Source organism: Cetorhinus maximus, chromosome 11 (genome assembly GCF_964194155.1).
Source record: "Cetorhinus maximus chromosome 11, sCetMax3.hap1.1, whole genome shotgun sequence".
NCBI lineage: Eukaryota > Metazoa > Chordata > Chondrichthyes > Lamniformes > Cetorhinidae > Cetorhinus > Cetorhinus maximus.
In genome coordinates this window covers 61,432,600-61,452,011 of record NC_135889.1, presented here as the reverse complement: position 1 = coordinate 61,452,011, position 19,412 = coordinate 61,432,600, and the positions used below count along the sequence as shown (strand labels likewise).

General features: G+C 43.2%; 1 protein-coding gene across 1 annotated transcript in view; it reads left to right on the top strand.

Annotated features, from left to right (window-relative positions):
- LOC144686633 (mitogen-activated protein kinase kinase kinase 20-like) overlaps window positions 1–19,412 on the top strand; it is a 131,123-nt gene that overhangs the window by 60,619 nt on the left and 51,092 nt on the right. Inside the window, exons 12-15 of the mRNA XM_078552087.1 lie at window positions 4,589–4,633; window positions 7,447–7,477; window positions 7,569–7,708; window positions 8,488–8,550. Of these exons, the coding sequence (XP_078408213.1) occupies window positions 4,589–4,633; window positions 7,447–7,477; window positions 7,569–7,708; window positions 8,488–8,550 (279 nt within the window). The remainder of the gene's footprint in view (window positions 1–4,588; window positions 4,634–7,446; window positions 7,478–7,568; window positions 7,709–8,487; window positions 8,551–19,412) is intronic.

Genomic DNA, 19,412 nt, shown 5'->3' with positions numbered 1-19,412 from the left:
TCCTTCCCTAAAGGACATTAGTGAACCAGATGGATTTTTATGACAATTGGCAATGGAGTGCCAGGGGTTAAGGCCTACATGGCTGAAGGCATGGCCATCAATGGTGAGGGATGCACAAGAGGCCAGAGTTGGAGGAACACAATCACTGAAGGTTGGAAAGCTGAAGGAGGTTACAGAGGCAGGGAGCCCAGTCTATCTAGGTTGACACCTGAAAATAGTCACTTATGCAAAGAACTGGATGACTGCTGTCACCCCATGGACCTGTACCACAGTGTGAAGGCTCGGGGAAAACCGATAAAAATTGAATTTTACCCTTCATTAACTTGTTTGTTCCCACTAAATGAATTATTTTTTAAGAGAGTGGATGGATAATTATGGCTTCTGCAGTCATGTCCAAAACATTTTACCTTTCAATTTTTGGAATATTTTGAACAATGAGGCCAAGTGCATTTTTCACATTCAGTCTAGTTTTATCTTGTATTGCCCGTTATTGCTATTACCATTTGTTTCCAGATTCCCTTCCCTATTTCCAGGCAGCTATCACCTAGGTGAAGACTTGGGGACAGTAGTGTCACCAGCAGGAGAAGATTGTTATCATGACTAGCTAATCTTACCTTTATTCCTGCACTGCTAAATATGATGAAACCATATAAAAATTAACCTCATTTCTCATGATAAGCTCTGCTGCCTGAGTTGCTGCAGTTTTTTGTTTACACACTAAATTCCATCCTGGTGAGTATAGTGATTTAGCTATGGATTGCAAAGAAAAATCATTTGAATTTTATTATTGGGGAGGAGGAAGAACACTTTTACGCTGACCTGACTGCTGCCTGCTGAAGTTTTCACAGAAACTGTCAAATCGAATGATCACTGCAGTGCACAAAGTCTGCTTGGCAGATCTTAATTTCCTTATTCAACCAAATTTGGATTTTGTAAGACATATTCAGGCAGAGCAGCTGGCAAATCCATTGTCATTTCTTGGGAAAATGTTACACCTTATGTGCTGTATGGATATTGTTAGTACAGGATGTATTTCTAATCTTTTAATGTTCTAATTTCCCTAGAATACAAAGCATTTCATTCCCAGTGCATGTTTCTGTGGATTTTATTTCACGCCTGTAACTTTCAGCATTTCTGGATCTGTAATAAAATAAATAGCATACTTGAGACAAGCAAATCTTTTGCTGAATTAAAAAGTGATAGGTTAAAGAAAAAAATGCTGCACGCACTTACATATCTGATGTTTAGGTATTTTAAATGAGGCTAAAATGTTATTCTCCATGGTGAGACAAAAGTTAGCTTACCATGTGAAGCATTGTGACTGAAACAGTTTTGTCCTTTACTGAAAACATTCACTATATTATTATAGTGCAAGACTTCTGCACTTTATGGCATCCATGAGTGCAATGTGACCATTATGCATTCCCCTGTGCTTTGTGAGCGAACCTCACATCATTAACTCGTCTCCATCACCTACTTGGGTGAGTGGGACATCAATGCCTAAAAAGATGTTCTGTAAGTCCCTTTTTAAAAAAAAAATACAAACAACAAAATCTCAACTGCCTTGTTATTGAATTTAAAATACCCTAACAAGAAGGAAATTATTACCTCAAATATTTGGTTCAGCAAGACTAGATCATGTAATTTTTCTGCTTTTCCCTGCCCTGCTTTCAGCATGGAAACTAAAGCCACCTACTGCAGATCTCTCGTCTCAAAACATTCCACAACTTGAGTACAAAATAATTCTCTCCAAAATACCTAAAATATTTGCACAGGAAGAAGGAAAATTGTACAAGCCTTCTTGGTGGCAAGGTGATTTTTGACACTGGCATAAAAGTGAGGCTGGCCTATGTAAGTCACTTCCCAGTTTTGCCACTGCTGAGTTAGCAGGCCAGTCTCCATTGTTTATTAAGGTGGGTGTTTTTCATGGCTCTCTCTCACGAACAATGTAACTGTTGTTTAATTGAGGATTAAGTTAAATTACCAAAGTGCCATACTGATTATATTTGTTAACTATCTGCTGTTAATGTTTTTTTAAGACCTTGACTATGGTAATGAATCACTTTAAAGGTTCTGCGCATTGAAAGCAGATATACTTTCAAATACTAATAGAATAACTAGTTGATGAAACTAGCTCGGGCAAGTTTCTAAATGTTAGCACTGAATATGACCTTTTCTGCATGACCTTTGTCAACATCATAATCCACTCTAAAAAGTAATTCTTCTATTGTGGAGAAAAATTGTACTAGGCATTGCTAAATTATGAATTTAACTGTAGTGCCAGCATTTTTTTGGTGGTACAATTATCTGCATTTGGTGTACAGAATTACAAGTACAGTGTCTCAAATCCAGCTATCCGAGAATCAGACTCGTCTGAAAACTGGACGTTTTTAATCAGCTGCCATGCATCAATTTTAATTGATATTAAATGAGTAACTTACTCCAGACAATTTGACTAGGTGCTGCATTGGAGCAGTGGTGTGCCGGACTAGTTACCGCCTTTGCATGCCAGTCTTTTCCCACGCTCCGAGCAACCCTTGACCCCATGCAACCCGACTTGGCCCGACCCGGCCTGAACCGTCCAACCCTCATAAAACTGCCCATCCCGACCCCAATTTATAGGAAGTATCCTCTGGTCTGTGTTTATAGTACAGTTTCTCACACTGCGTGCCCTCAGTGTTATTGGCTTAAAGTACCATGGGAGAGAAAGAAAATAAATGGTTTACACCCCACACTATGACTTCCCAAGAGTATTCCAGAGACATTTCCTAATTGATGTTTTAGTTGACACGCAATGAAGATAAACCAGGCCAAGGGTTCTCAGCTAGACTATTAGCTGGTGAGATCCACTCCGTGCATTGTGCCTGAAATTATTTGAAATAGCTGATAGGTGGCGTTTCTACACATACAGGAAGCTGTGGTTCTCTGATAGCTTCACGAGCACGTGCATACTTTGAGTCCAGCACAGCCTGTGAGTCAGCCTTACTTATTATTTAATTTTTCAGAAATGTCATTTCTTCACTATTATGTATTCTTTTCTCAAACTTTAATAAAAAGAAACTTATTCAGTTGACCTTGTGTCTCCTATTGAATTAAGGTTCCAATTTTTTTCTCTGAAAACTGGCAAGATCTGAAATCCAGCGCAGACTCCGTCTCGAGGTTACCGGTTTTGAGACACTATACCTACGCTATTATGTTTCATTAAAATTTGAAATTATTTTGTCATATTTTCCTTAATCAAAAACAACAAATATAGTTAAACACTAAATAATGTCACCTTGCTGGGAAGCACAATAAATGACAAATGGATACCATGGGGTTAAAATAGAAAAATTGTGACTTTTTAAAGGTAGTGCAGTATATGAAGACTATAATCATTGAATAATACATATGAACTAATAACAAAATGTGGCTCTATGCACTGCAACAAAATAATGTATTTTATGCTAGTGTTACTATGAAAGATAGACTGCTGCCCCAGATGTTTTATTGAAGTTATCTAATCAAAAAAACCTCAGTGCATATTTTAAGTGAAACCTTTTATTCAGCTGTTAACAGAAATTTGAATGGCTATCTGTCATTTCTAACTAATGTGATCAGGCCTCTACAGAGGTAAAAGCACTGTAAAATGAAAATCCAGTTAGCATTTTCTATTTCTATTCATAAGTATTGAGCAACTTTGTTGTTTGGAAAATATTGTTAAAATGTAACTCTCAGGTGTCATGGTAGCTCTTCTAATGTAGCATTAGATCTGTGCCTGGGATCCAAGTTAGAATTCCAGTACTGACTGACATTCACACCTAGCTACCTAATGTGTGCAGTTATCCAGTTCTCAGCACAACTCTGGTGAGTGTCTCTCTGTGCCAGTCCATTCCACTTCAGACTCTTAAAAGAATCATGTTGGCCTGTCATGGTCTACAATGCATCTCTTGTATTGGCAAATAGAAAGCAATGTTGAAACCAGCTATGTGGAATTTCAAACCTAAACAGTGCCAACCAGCTAAGAGCATAGTATGGAATGGAGAGAGCTAAAAAAGGGAGAAACTACAAAGATGACAAAAAACAGAAGTGATCTTCATTAGAATGCTTTACAAAGTAGTTACCAACTGTGTTAGTGAAATAAACATATATGCCACAAAATTCCATCTCAATGGCTAAATTAAAATTCCAAACTGCTGTAGTGATTTTACTGAATGTATGTAGAAAACTCAAAATGCCTCTCAATTAGAATGCCGGAAGCTGACTAACAAGATAAACACGTAATGGTGATGGGGAAGGTACATGAGGGTACGACAGCATGTTTTGATTTGTTTGAGATCTCGGCACAAATTCTTTCCTCTGCCTCCATAGAATTGTTTTGAACAAGGTTATTATGGCAAGTAATAATCCAAGATCACATTTAGAATAATATGTATAGGACACAACATCTTTAACAAAGATATTAGATAGATAGCGTTTAATGTTCTATAGGGTGCTTTTTAAAATCATGTCCCTGCTTTTGTTTAACCTATGAGTCCTCATTTGTAGTCATTTTATCTGTTCCTACATGATTACATTGTAATATTTATATTTTACTTTTGTTGTACAGTTGCTGCCATCCTTAGATATATATTCCTGGACAGAGGAGGATGTGGTAAGTGTATGATTCTCTCTTCGAAATTAAAGCTCTGAACTTGGAAATAATAGTTAAATTGGATAAGAAGTACCAAATAATATGATTAATTGTGAATATAATTTATCACAAAAGAAATAAAGGCCAGGAAGAGTCGGGAGAATTCCTGGCTCCGCGAACCTGGTCTGGGGTGGTTGGGGGGTGGGGTGGGGTGTGTGGTTGGAGAGGGGTGGGGACGGTGTGGACTATTAGAAGTCAGGGCGGGCAACCCCAGAAGTAGGAGGATGCTGGGTGCGAAGGCAGGCTGGTCGGACGGCCTACCTTGGGGAACAGCACGGTATCCAAAATTTTTTTTTAGAGAAAAAATATGAAACAGCCCTCACCCTCACACACTCCCCATGCCCTGTACCAGCCCCATAGCCCCTCATACCTTCCATGCCAACCTATGTCCCTGTACCCATCCCCATGGTCCCTCCTACCCTCCATGCCTATCTATGCCCTTGTACCCATCTTCTTGGCTCTTTAAAGCCCCTATGCCAACTTAGTGCCAACACATGCCTCCGACCCACCACCCTTTGTCATTTCACCTACCATGCCAACTCACTCAGTATCCACCATGGGCAGATCTTGGGACCTATGCAGAGATGAGATAAAATAAAGTTCTATAAAATAAAGGTCTAAGTGTCTATTGCAGACTTCACTAAATTGAAAAAAACACTCGTTCATCAAAACCCATTCACTAAATTTACATTCCTTTAACTACATAAAGCCTTATAACAACAAACATTTCATTCAAGTGCACATCACTTCTAACAAGAAGCATTGTAATTCATAGTCCCACTTCAAAGAGTCCATAATCACTTGTAGCTGCCAATCAGACTGTGAAATGGCAGGCAACCTGCTGTGATAATGGGTGTTTGTGAAATCAGTCATGCAGCAGTAATTCAGTGATGGAAGCCCTCAGGCTTAGGTCAACAGACCTGGTAAAATAGCAAACAATGATTTTATCAATACTCCAGATATTTTTTTCAAAGATTTAAAGGGCAGGACTTTTAAATGCCTTGGCAACTGTTTTTAACAGGTCCTCTTGAGACTTTTTACAGATCCTCTTGATTTTTGGGCAGTTGATTTTGACAGGTTTGTTGACAGTTCCAATGAGCTTCACAATTAATGAGTTTATGCATTTTTGTGCACATTCATCCCTACTTTTAACAATTACACAGGGCACCTGACCTCCCCGAATGTATCCCAGGACCAGATCCAAAGGAGTACCCTGGATATCCAAAGAAATGCACAAAGTTTAGACCTGCTCCTACCATGTCTACTCTGCACACTTTGGGTTTCATACTCCTGGGCTACCAAAATCAGACTTCAGTGGAGGCAACTCATGATTTAATGGTCAGCTGCCTCCGTGAACTGCGGATGCACAAAACGTGAACTGCCCCAATCCCGCCTCCACGAAAATGGGAAATGCCATGTTCGGTACAATTTTTGGGCACATCCACTACTTTTGCCACGATGGCAAAGCTCTCCGTCGTGCCGAAAATCCGGACCAAAGTATTCGTTTTGGCAAAGCACATATATTTTAAAAAAGGTGCTGGATTAGCAATGGAAAGTAGACAAGGTTGTAAAGAAGGCATATGGAATGCTCTCCTTCATTGGCAGAAGTATAGAATATAAAAGTAAGGATATAGTGTTGGAACACTGGTGAGGCCACAACTGGAGTATTGTGTGCAGTTCTGGTCACCACATTACAGGAAGGATGTAATAGCTCTGGAGAGAGTGCAGAGGAGGTTTACAAGAATGTTGTCAGGATTAGAAAAGTGTAGCTACGAGGAGAGATTGGATAGGTTGAGGTTATTTTCCTTAGAACAAAGAAGGCTGAGAGGTGACTTGATTGAGGTGTACAAAATTATGAGGGGAATAGAGTGGACAGGATAAAATTGTTTCCCTTGGTGGAGAATTCTAGAACCAATTGACATAGATTCAAGATAAATGGCAGAAGGTATAGGGGAGACATGAGGAAGAACTTTTTTACGCAGAGGGTAGTGGGTGTCTGGAACTCGCTGCCCAAGTTGGTGGTAGAGGCAGAAACTTTAAACTCTTTTAAAAAGTACCTGGATCTGCACGTAAAGTGCTGTAAGCTGCAGGGCTATGGGTCGGGTGCAGGAAGGTGAGATTAGAAAGGGCACCTGGGTGTCCTTGGGTTGGCATGGACAAGATGGGCCAAATGGCTTCCTTCTGTGCTGTAACTTTTCTATGGTTCTATGGAAAGAAATATTCATTGTAAGGCTGAGAAACATATATATAAATGTTAATTCACACCATTACTGATAAATGTAATCTTTCTGTGCAGTTGCATCTAAAAAAAACAAGAGTTTGGTTAAAGTGAATCAAATACTAGAGGGTTGCTGCAGCTAATGGACAGTACAGCAGCACAATATATAACCTTGGAAAGAAGAGAGAATTGGATAAAGAATCACAGTATTTGTCAATTATACATGATTCATAATGATTCAGTGCACTAATGTAGACTAACATTTGTAAAAGGCAATGGCTACATTTAATTCACTTTAACCAAACTATTGTTTTTTTAGATACAGTTGCACAGAAAGATTGCATTTATCAGTAATGATGTGAATTAATAATTATATATATGTTTCTCAACCTTACAATAAATATATTTTTCCATCGCTAATCTTTTTCATTGACATCAGCAATTGAAAATTTATTTATGATCACCAGTACTTTGGAGATACAGGATAGAAGTGTTTAACATGTGAAGTTATGTTTTGTCCTGTCCTATATTCTAATCCTGTTCCCTTTTTGTGCAGTATTTTTGGATGGACCAACTATTAGACAAAGGTAATAAAGACCTCTAGTTCTTTGCATTGCTTATTGGAGTTTCAGTTACTTTTTGCTGATAGTATGTATTTTTGTAATTTTATAATCATAGGTGACATATGTTGTGGCATGAAAGGTTATGCTGAACTGTTTAAAAATCATCACATCACTGGGCGAAGGTTACTTTTGCTAACAGAACAAGATATGAACGACGTGGGAATACAATCCAAAGGACATATTATTCATTTAAAGGTATGAAAATAAGAAATGTCAGAGGTTATATGATAAGTATAGCAAACAAAACTGTAAAGGTGACAGCTCAGAAACTTCAACTGTAGACGTTTTAAGTTAGTCAAGATTTACACTCACCAAGGTGAAGGGAGGCTGAGAAAGGGAAAGCTTTCCCCTTTTGGTATCTAATGTCAACAGCAAGTACTCCAGTATTTTCCATTTTTATTTCACACTTCTTTGTCTTTTAATTTTCTGATCAATTCAGTTTATTTAATTATTCTGCAAATATTCCATTCCTGCGGGGAATGTTGAACTGTTCCCTGAATACAGTGGACACTGGTGTTTCAGCTTCTGGTTTTACCCTTGTTTGCACACTGCAAAAAACTTCCTTGTTCTCAACAAGGACTTCATAGGTTTCCAACTATGTGTTAGGAGACAATCCATTGTGATTTGAAATTCAGAGGAAATGTATCTTTATCAAGATGCATAGTGAATTAAATGATTTGCGACAGGTATATATGCATTATCTGACAGAATGACAGGATAGGCTCGAAGGGCTGAATGGCCTAATCTCGTTCATATGTATCTTTACACAAAAGTAAAATTATAAAAATATTTTTTAAAAGGACTATCAATTTCTGAAGGATAAGACACAGTAGTAAAAAAATTGAACTGTTTAAGCTACATCTAAAATATTTTCTAGCAAATTGATGTGTTGACTGTTAACATGTAGGTGGAAGTTGTTGAAAAGATGGAAGAGATTACCTGCTGTTAACAGACCCATCTGTGCTCTTTTTCAGACTGAAATTGAAAAACTGACCCTTGACTACTTGAATCTATTTCACTTTCCTCCCTTAATCAAGGTAGGCAAAGAAGAGTAATGTTATTTTCAACCACAACACATGCACTGTATTTTTGTGGAGGCCTTTACTAATTTCTGGTTTGGAGCCTTGTTTGTCTTGATACATCCTGGATCATTTGTGATTCTTTCCCTCCTATTTATCTACTTTGAAAATAATACAGACCAGCTTTTTAACTATTAATGAGCAAATGTCAGATGCAGAAGATTTATAGAAACCTTATCACAACATGCATACCATAGATCTATTAAGCACCTGCTGATAACCTATAAAAATATTTTGGAATTATTAGTTCCAAACTGCGAAGATTTTTATATTTTGTATTGAGTCATGTTGATTACTTGATCATGTGGGTCAGATCTATAAGAGAGTACACAGCTACTGTCTACAGTTTAAGATTTGTATAGCACCCAATGAACCTGACCACAAAACCAGCAAGCAGTGAAATAAGCTCATTATTCTGCTCTGTGGTATAAAATTATAGACTACAACTGGCAGCTGTGCAATGTCTTTTTACTGTGGTTCAATTTTTCCCTGTATCAGCTGTACCCTGACCCAGTCATGGGCCTGAATTTTTTTGTTTATGGGTGCATATGATCAGCAGGCCCGGAAGCGGACGGGAAATTGACCTCAGGCCGTGATCGGCCCCCGACCGTGATTTCACGCTGGCTGTCCAATTAACGGCCAGCCGGCATGAAACGTGTGCTGAGAAATGCTCAGTGCTGCCGGGGTGGGGGCAGGAAGAGGGCGGGTGCCGATGCAACTGAGGATGCGGTTGAGCACTTCTAGAGAGCTCCCTGAAGGCAGACGGCTGCCCAAGGAGCTGCGGACCTCCACAGGATAAAGGAATGGACAAAAATGCTGCAAAACATATCCCTGCAGCACAATCAAGTGCCTGAAAGCAGACCTCCTAAAAACCCAGTCCCCTGGTATCTCTCTTTATTTTATTTCCCCACGGAGATTTCATCCCACCCTGGGTTGAGGTTTGAGCTAAAATGTGAATGGCGCCTGGGAGAATGGCCCTCCACCAATCATAAATGTGGACGGGCAACGTAAAATCGCTCTTGATTGCATCGTTAAAGGACTTAATTGCCCGTTTAATTGTCGGCGGGTGCACTTCCACTGAGCGCAATGACGTTGGGATACTTGCTCAACGTCATCTCGCGCTATTTCATGTCTATTTCGGTCGGGCGCAAGTTCCCCCCCCACCTCCCAACAGGATGTAAAATTCTAGCCGGGGTATGTGACATTTGTAACATTAGTCCTCTGATCAGAGGGAAATCAAATTTAAGCTAATAGCTTTCTAGAAAAAAATACTTATGTTTTGGATGTTTTATCTTTGGTGCGAAATCCTTCTGGTCATCTGGGCTTTGAAATGGCTGTGACAGAGAGTGGGTGGCCAGTGCTGCGCTGTCTCAGATACCAAATGGCGATAGTGAAGTTTGGATATATTGTGCCCTCAGATTTGCTTTCTTTTCTGTGAGGACCTGCCTGGTTTCTGCTCAGTACCTCCACAACAGCTCAGATCAGATTGGAATCACGGCGGAATGGAGATTAAATCAGCAGACCCCATTACAATGGTGTTAGAATTCATATTCTGAAAGGAACAGATTCAATGGCTTTAAATTGTCTCATGATGATGCATTGCACTCCTGCTGCAATGCGCTTCACTCATTGAGACAAAGACTTCAATGTTTGATATTATGTTTTGTCAGCTGCCTGTGACTCAGCAAGTTTATCTTGTCAGTAACTGGACTGGAGAGACCAGGCATGGTTCAGATTTGATTCCCATTCAAAACTGAGTCAGGTGGAATGGCAATAGATTTGTTATGCTTGGCCTCGATGTACTGGGGGAGAAATCATTTTCAATGGTCAGAAAGTCGTGGGCAGTATGTTGATCAAATTTCTGATGTAAAAGATCAGCATGTTTTTTATTTATCCATTTTTTGGATATGGACAACACTGGCTAGGCCAGCATTTATTACCCATCCCTAATTGCCCCTGAGATGGTGGTGGTGAGCCACTTTCTTGAATTGCTACAGCCCTTGTGGAATAGGAAGGGAGTTCCAGGATTTTGACTCAACAACAGAGAGTTACATTTACAGTTCCAAGTCAGGACAGTTGTAATTTGGAGGGGAACAGGTGACGTTCCCATGCATTGTAGCCCTTGACCTTCAAGGTGCTAGAGGTCACGGATTTGGAAGGTGCTGTTGAAGGAGCCTTGGCGAGTTGCTGCCGTGTATCTTGTAGATGATACACACTACTGCCTCTGATGGTGGTGGTGGAGGGAGTGAATGTTTAAGGTGATGGATATGGTGCTGATCAAGAGGGCTGCTTTGCCCTGGATGGTGTCGAGTTTCTTGAGTGTTGTTGGAGCTTCATTCAGGCAGGCAAGTGGAGAGTACTCCTGACTTGTGCCTTTAAATACTGCAGAGTGTCCGGGGAGTCAGGAGGTGAGTTACTCTCTGCTGAATTCCCAGCCTCTGACCTGCTCTTGTAGCTACAGTACTTATATGGCTAGTGCTGTTCAGCTTCTGGCCAATGGTGACCCCCATGATTTTGATGGTGGGGGATTTACTAATGGTAATACAATGCTATTGAATGTCAGGAGGAGGTGGTTAGATTCTCTTTTGTTGGCGATAGCCATTGCCAATCCTTGTAGGCACGAGGTGGGGGCATTAAGTCAAAAAATACTCCTTTGAGAATAAATTGACAGAAACTAAACTATTATAATCAAAGAAATGGTATTAAGACCTTAGGTACAAATTAAAACAAAGAAGTTATGAGATGCAAATCAACATCTGTTCCCCTTAATATCTTGAAAACTTTGATCAAATCACCCTTAACTGTCTAAATTCCAGGGAATACAGACTCTAGTTTGAGTATAAAAGCAAAATACTGCAGGTGTTGGAAATCTGAAACAAAAACAGAAAATGCTGGAAAAACTCAGCAGGTCTAACAGCATCTGTGGAGAGAAAAACAGAGTTAACGTTTCGAATCCGTATGACTTCTTCAGATCCTCTAGCTTGGATAATTGCTCCTTGTAATTTAACCCTTGGAGAGCATGGTTCATTCTGGTAAATCTGCAGAGCACTCCCTACAAGGTCAATATATCCTTCCTCGGGTGTGGGGCCCAGAACTGCTCAGACACTCCAGATGTGGTCCAAACAGGGCTTTATCCTTTTGTAGCATGACTTCTAACTTCCCCCCACTATATATTCTATTCATCTAGACATAAAGGCCAGCATTTCATTCGCCTTTCTGATAATTTTCTGTACCAGTTCATGACGTTTTACCGATCTATGCCCATGGACCCCCAAGTTTCTTTGGACTTGCAGTGTTTGTAACTTTTCACCATCCAGAAAGTATTCTGTACTATTCCTTTTAGGCCCAAAGTGAATAACCTCATTTGCCCATATTAAAATCCATTTGTCACAGTTTTTCCCATTCAGTTAATCTATCACTACCTCTTTGTAATGTTACACTTCCATCTACACCGTTTACAGTGCTGCCTATCTTTGTGACATTAACATTTGGATATGTGGCTTTCTGTCCCATCGTCTTAGACAGTTGAGGCCAAACACAGATGCTTCTGGAACACCGCTAGTCACATCCTGCCATATCAAGTACCTTCGCATCATCCCGACTCTCTTGTCTCCTTCCACTCAGCCTTATTTCCTTACCAGGTTAATAATTTTCATTCAATTCCATGAGCTTCAACATTAGCTACCAGTCTTAAATAAAGGAATTTATTGAATGCCTTTTGGAAGTTCATAGGAATAACATCCATAGACATCCCCCTGTTCGCTAATTTAGTCACCTATTCAAGCAGTTTAGTAGGTACGACCTGCCCTTATAAAATCCTTGCTGGCTTTCTATGACTATCTGAAGTTTTCAGGGTGTTCAGTCATCCTATCCTTTATTACAGATTCTTGCAATTTCTCAACAACAGATGTTAGGCTAACTGATCAATAAACCCCTGATTTCCTGCTCTCACCTTCCTAAAATCATAGTGGGCCAATTAAGGCCCAAAAGGCGGAGAGCCTATTGGGCCTTAATTGGCCCAAAGGATATCTACTGCTGCTGGGTGAATAGTCCTTTCACTGCAGCAGGTAAATGGGAAAACCACCATCTGGAAGTTCCCATCCAAGGCACACACCACCCTGACTTGGAAATATATCACCGCTCCTTCACTGTAGCTGAGACAAAATCCTGGAACTCCCTCAGCACTGTAGGTGTACCCATACCACGTGGACTGCAGCAGTTCAAGAAGGCAGCTCACCACCACTTTCTCAAGGCCAATTAGGGATGGGCAATAAATGCTGGCCTAGCCAGTGACGCCCACATCCTGTGAATGAATTTAAAAAAGCAGTGACATGCAATTTTTCAATCTGAAACAATGGGCAGAATTTTCTCGTTGGCGTGCGGGGGCGGGCCCCGTGCACTGACGTGTAAAATGATGCGCGGTAATATCGAGCAAGCGTCCCGACGTCACGGCGTCCAATCATGATATTTCAGTGAGTGGGTGCGCGATGATCCCTGATGCGCACCCGCCATTAACTAACGGGCCACTTAAGGCCCTGGAGGCAGCAACTGTCAGTGATTTTTCGGGGCCCGTGCGATCTTCAGGTCGTCGCATGGGCAGGCGGGTAGGACACGTTTGTATAAACCTCATCCACGGGTGGGATAAGTGGGGTTAGTGGCGTCGGGAATGTGCTCAGTCAGATATTTAATTTGGAAAGTTATTGATACTTGCCTGTGTGAGTAGAAATACTTCCAAACTCATACCAGCTGCTTGGACAGGACTCTCAACCTCCAGGTCAGCACTCTGCAGTGAAGATCCTTTTTGGGGCCTGCAGGTTTCAGGAAGCCTTCCCTTAGCCTGGGAATAGGAGTTGTGCTCTCCACTGGAGGCACCTCCTCTGAGGAGAAAGGGAGAGCCAGAAGGGGAAGGAGGCCAAAAGTGCACATTCAGCCTCCAGGGGAGCCATCTTTGGGAGGAGAGGCGCAGGCACAAGATGAAGTCCAAGGCGGAAGGGGCCGCAGAAGACGCCACTAACCTGCTGCCAGCCAAGCAGCTACCTCAATATGTCTGAGGTGCAGGGCCGAAGGAGGCTCTGTGTCTCAAGGGAGGCAGTCAACTCTATCTGTCAGATGATAGGCCCTGAGATCTCCCCTAACTGTGTGGGCGGATACCCCATGCCAGTGGCTCTAAAGGTCACAGCTGCCCTCAACTTTTATGCGTCAGGCTCTTTCCAGGGCTCGGTGGGTGATCTTTGTGGTGTCTCCCAATCAGCTGTCCACACTTGTGTCAAGCTGGTTACAGACGCTCTGTTCAGATGGGCATTGACGTTCATCCACTTCCGCTGCGACCAGGCGAGCTAGACACAGCGAGCGAGAGGCTTTGCGGCCATTGCTGGCTTCCCCCGCTTCCAGGGTGCTATAGACTGTACACATATGGGCATCAAGGTGCCAGCAGGTGAGCCCGGTGCCTTTGTCAACAGGAAGGGCGTCCACTCCATGAATGTGCAGATAGTGTGTGACCACAGGATGCTGATTCTACAAGTCTGTGCAAGGTACCCAGGCAGCTCCCACGACGCCTACATCCTCAGACACTCCCAGGTGCCGGGGCTCTTCAGTGCTCCGGCCTGGCTGGATGGATGGCTGCTGGGTGACCAGGGCAATCCCCTCAGAAGGAGCCTCATGACGCCTCTCCACCATCCAAGAACAGAAGCTGAGCAGCGGTGCAATAGGAGACACGCCTCCACAAGGGCTGTGATGGAGAAAACTATCGGTCTTCTCAAGATGCGCTTCCGATGCCTGGACCGTTCAGGGGATGCACTCCAGATCATGCCTCGGTGATAGTGGTTGCATGCTGCTCTCTCCACAATCTTGTGCTGGAAAGGGGGGGACACTGTGGACACAGTTGCTGCGGCTGCACACGATGAGTCCAGCAGCGAGTCCGAGGATGAGCATGTGCAGAGAAATGCTGAGGGGGTAGACGCTGACCCGGGCATACTCCAGGGAGGCAGGGACTCCCGGGAGGCTTTAATCCAACGAACCTTCAGCTAGCACATCGCAGATGGGCCTCCAACAAGCTTGTGCTGCAGGCTCCATACTCGATGCCTGAGTGCTAAATCTGCCTGGATAGGAACATTAACTAAGGGCCTTGTCAATAAAGCTCAGTGTGACACAACTCACTCATAACATCATGGGTAACCATCCATCTACAGAGGAAAAGAGTCACCCTCAGTCATGGTCACATGTCTAGATTTAATGATATAACAAAATGAACTTAAGGAAACAAAATGACATAGGTCTTCAACATCACACCAACTAATTATTACCTCAGTGCAGGGCAGCACAAAAGCACCAGTGAGAAATCCATGGTGTGCCTAAGGTGCCTTAAAATTAGGCTTTCGGGGGCTACATCTAGGTGCTTCCCCCTTGCTGGCACTGGCATCTGAGACAGCCTGCTCACTGTGCTGTCCTGTTGGCCTCGATTACCTTGGCGGCCGTCCTCTGGCCTGTGGAGCCTGTGTGCTGGCTCCGCCTGGGAGTGAGTGGCCAGTTCCATAGCTGGCATCTCCCCAGTTGCCGCAGCCTTATTGGATGCAACGGTCACTGGCAGAGGGGCGGAGGAGTTGCTGCCCTCATCTGGAGCGCCCTGAGAGGAGCCCGCAGAGACGACAGGCAGCTGCTGCGCCAATATGAAGTTGGTTCGGACTTCCTTGTACAATGTAGATGGATAGGCACCGAGCTGGGAAACCTGGTGCCCAGACCATCTCCCACACCAGCATTGACCTCAGCTGGTCAGTGCTAATGTGAGGGCTTGCTGGTCTGAGCGCATCCCCAGGAAGCCCTGATTGTTCTCCTGGAGGAGCCTCTTCATGAGAGTCGCCACTCTCTCCATGGAGGACACATGGCGCTCGGCCATGAGGCTCATTGCATCGGCGATGGTCCACATGGACTCCTCCACCACGGTGACCAAGCCAAGCATAGCCTCATGTATCTCTACCAGATACTCCCGCACACCCTGCTGGGCTTCCAGCATTTGCTGAACAATGGATGACTCCAGAGGCACATCATCAGCCACTGACCGAGCATATGCCTGGCCCCCAGCAGTCCTCCGACTGCTGGCGCCATGGGCACACTCTGTCTCTGCCCGCTCCTCCAGCAACTGTGAAGTGCCCTCACCACTGTGCCCCGGGGCACTAACTGATGATCTAATTCCCACTGAGATGCTAGTATCTGTGCTGGTGCCTGATGGTGTGATGCTGGTGGGCCAGAGACTTCAGGGCCCTCAGGTGTGAGAGGGGGCCCCTGTGCCTCCTCCCGGTCCTGCTCCGATGATGCTGAAAGGAAGAACAAGGACATTTGATTAGTTAACATGGCAACGACGTCAATCTGCATCCCTGTCCCCCAGATCATTATGCGCTCATCCTTCCATAAGCAATGGTCAAGCCATGTTGCAAACTTCAATCACTGAACATTCAGCAGTGCCATGGCTGCCGGGACACTAATGGTGACCTCAGTGCCGGGCAAACATAACTGCCCGTGGCACCCCAGCCTCATCGACACCAGTGGACCTGGGCGCATGGCAACGTTCCAGATCGAGGGCCTCCTGCTCGAACCTGCTAATGATTGCCAACTGGGCTGGCCCTCACCCACTCGGCTGTATTATGTGCATTCTTCTCCTGAAAAGGAGAGAAGAGCATTGATTAGTGATACTTGTACCTGGAATTTCTTTGCTGCCGTCCCACCCCAACCAGAGTGGGGCATTGCAGGGCTCCAGTGCCACCTCACCCCGCAGCTGCCGCACACTCATACAAATATGCCAGGCATGTTTCTGCGGCCCCTCCCAGCATGTCAGCACCTTGACTTTAACATGTTTTACTGTTCCAGCACTGCGCCTCGGTGCAGATCCTCCAGGTTACCCCCAGTGGAGGCGGGAACATGTCAAGGAACCGAACCGACATGCAGCTTTCCAAATCTCTGCGCCTGCGAAGTCACCTCCGTGCTGTTGATAAGATTCCATCCATTCAGTTTCAAAATTAAAATATTTAGCAAGGTTCAGTGGTTATAGTGACCAGATGTGGTCCGCCAGCCACCTCTCAACTGACAGCTGCGGAGGAGAAGGCACTGGATATGACTGACCACCAGAGATCCAGCCTGCCAGCTACCTGTTGACAGAGTTCAATCTCAGACATGGCATACAGCACTCACTCATGTTGACTAAAACAACAGCAAGTGAAATAAGATCATCTACACGATGATTACTTGAGACATTCTTACCTTGACATTCCACAAGAGATGGTGTAGGAGGGCATGAGAGCTCCTCAGAGGAGCTCACTCACTTGGAGGGTGCACCATCACAGGACTCATGCAGGTCATGCACAGCTGAGATACTCATTTTGGTGGGATCACTAAGGCATTTAGTTGGGTTTTCACCTTGGGTCTCACAGATCACAAATGAACAAGATCAAATGATGGAGACAGGGACAGCAGTCAGAGACTACAGGATGCTCGTAGCTCTGAAATGCAGGTGCTGTCCCTCAGGGACCATTGACACAAAGGGTACTTCTTAGATTGGAAAATAGCAAATTGAACTCATTTATTCAAAAAGAGAGAGAGACAGAAAGCAGGAAACTACAGGCCAGTTAGTTTAACAACTGTCCTAGGGAAAATGTTAGAAGCTATTATTAAGCATGTTATAGCAGGGCACTTAGAAAAAATCAAGGTAACCAGGCAGAGTCAACATAGTTTTATGGAAGGGAAATCATGTTTAACCAATTTACTGGAGTTCTTTGAAGGAGTCACATGTGTCATCAATAAAGGGGAAGCAGTGGATGTACTGTACTTAGATTTCCAGAAGGCATTTGATAAGGTGCCACATCAAAGGTTATTGAGGAAAATAAAAGCTCGTTTGTAATGAGTGATGTGCCACAGGGATCAGAGCTGGAGCCTCAACTTTTTACAATTTATATAAATGACTTGGATGAAGGGACTGAAGGTATGGTTGCTAAATTTGATGACAACACAAAGATAGGTAGGATAGTTAGATGTGAAGAGGACACAAGGAGGCTACAAAGGGACATAAATAGTATAAGTGAGTGGACAAAGATCTGGCAAATGGATTATAATGTGGGAAAATGTGAAATTGTCCATTTTGGCAGGAAGATTAAAAAAGCATTTTATCTAAATGGTGAGAGATTGCAGAGCTTTGAGATTCAGAGGGATCTGGGTGTCCTGGTGCATGAATCGCAAAAGGCTAGTATGCAGGAACAGCAAGTAATTAGGAAAGCTAATAGAATGTTATCATTTATTGTGAGGGGAATTGAATACAAAAGTAGAGAGGTTATGCTTCATTTGTACAGGACACTGGTGAGACCACACCTGCGTAGAGTGTTGGTCTCTTTATTTAAGGAAGAATGTAAATGCATTAAAAGCAGTTCAGAGATGGTTTACAAGACTATTACCAGGAATGGGCAGGTTGTCTTATGAGGAATGGTTGGACAGGTTAGGCTTGTATCCACTGGAGTTTAGAAGAGGAAGGGGCAATTTGATTGAAACCTTTCAGATCCTGAGGGGCCTTGATAGAGTGGATGTGGAGAGAATGTTTCCTTTTGTGGGAGAATCATGAACTAGGGGTTACTGATTAAAAATAAGGAGTCACTCATTTAAGACAGAAATGAGGAGAAATATTTTCTCTGAGGGTCGTGAGTCTTTGAAACTCCTTTCCTCAAAAGGCAGTAGAAGCAGGGTCTTTGTATATTTTTAAGGTAGAGATAAATGAATTCTTGATAAACAAGGGGATGAAAGGTTATTGGGGGTAGGCAAGAGTTTCCAATCAGATCAGCCATGATCTTATTGAATGGCGGAACAGGATCAATGGGCCGAGAGGCTGAATGGCCTACTTCAGCTCCTAGTTCATATGTTTTAGAGCAGCAGCAAAGAATGTATGATGTACCGCCTGGCGTTCCCTTCTCACTCTGCACACTTGCAGAGCGATTAGAGGAGTTCATCTCAAGCATGAGTGGCATGATATTGCAGACATTTGTAATGATGTCTTTGTCCAGGAAAGAGTGGTCACCTGCAAAGAGCATCAAAATCGGCAATGAAAAGAGTGCGTGCAGACCCTCCCCTGGCTTGTACATTATGAGGGGGTGGTAAGGGAGCCTATATTGATGCTCTAGAGACATGAGTTCAAACACCACCATGGTATCGGAAGTATCAATTCAATTAATTAAATAAATCTGGAATAGAATCACAGAACTGTTACAGTGCAGAAGGAGGCCATTCAGCCCATCGTGTCTGCACGGGCTCCCTAAATGAGCAGTTCACCTAGTGCCATTCTCCTGCCTTCCCCCGTTACCCTGCACATTCTTTCTTTTCAGATAATAATCCAATCCTCTCTTAAATGCCACGATTGAACCTGCCTCCACCACACTCTCTGACAGTGTATTCCAGATCCTAATCACTCGCTGCATGAAAAACATTTTCCTCATGACTCTATTGCTTCTTTTGCCAACTACCTTAAATCTGTGAAATCTCATTCTCTATCCTCCCACCAGTGGGAACAGTTTCTCCCTATCTACTCTGTCCAGGCTCCTCATATAATTTTGAATACCTCTATCAAATCTCCTCTCGACCTCCTCTTTCCCAAGGAAAGCAGTCCAAACTTCTCCAATCTATCTACGTAGCTGAAGTTCTACATCTCTGGAACCATTCCTGTGAACCTTTTCTGCGCGCTCTCTACTTCTTTCACATCTTTCCTAAAGCGTGGCTCCCAAAACTGGACTCAATACTCCAGTTGAGGCCGAAGCAATGTTTTATACAAGTTTCGCATGACCTCTTTGTGGTGA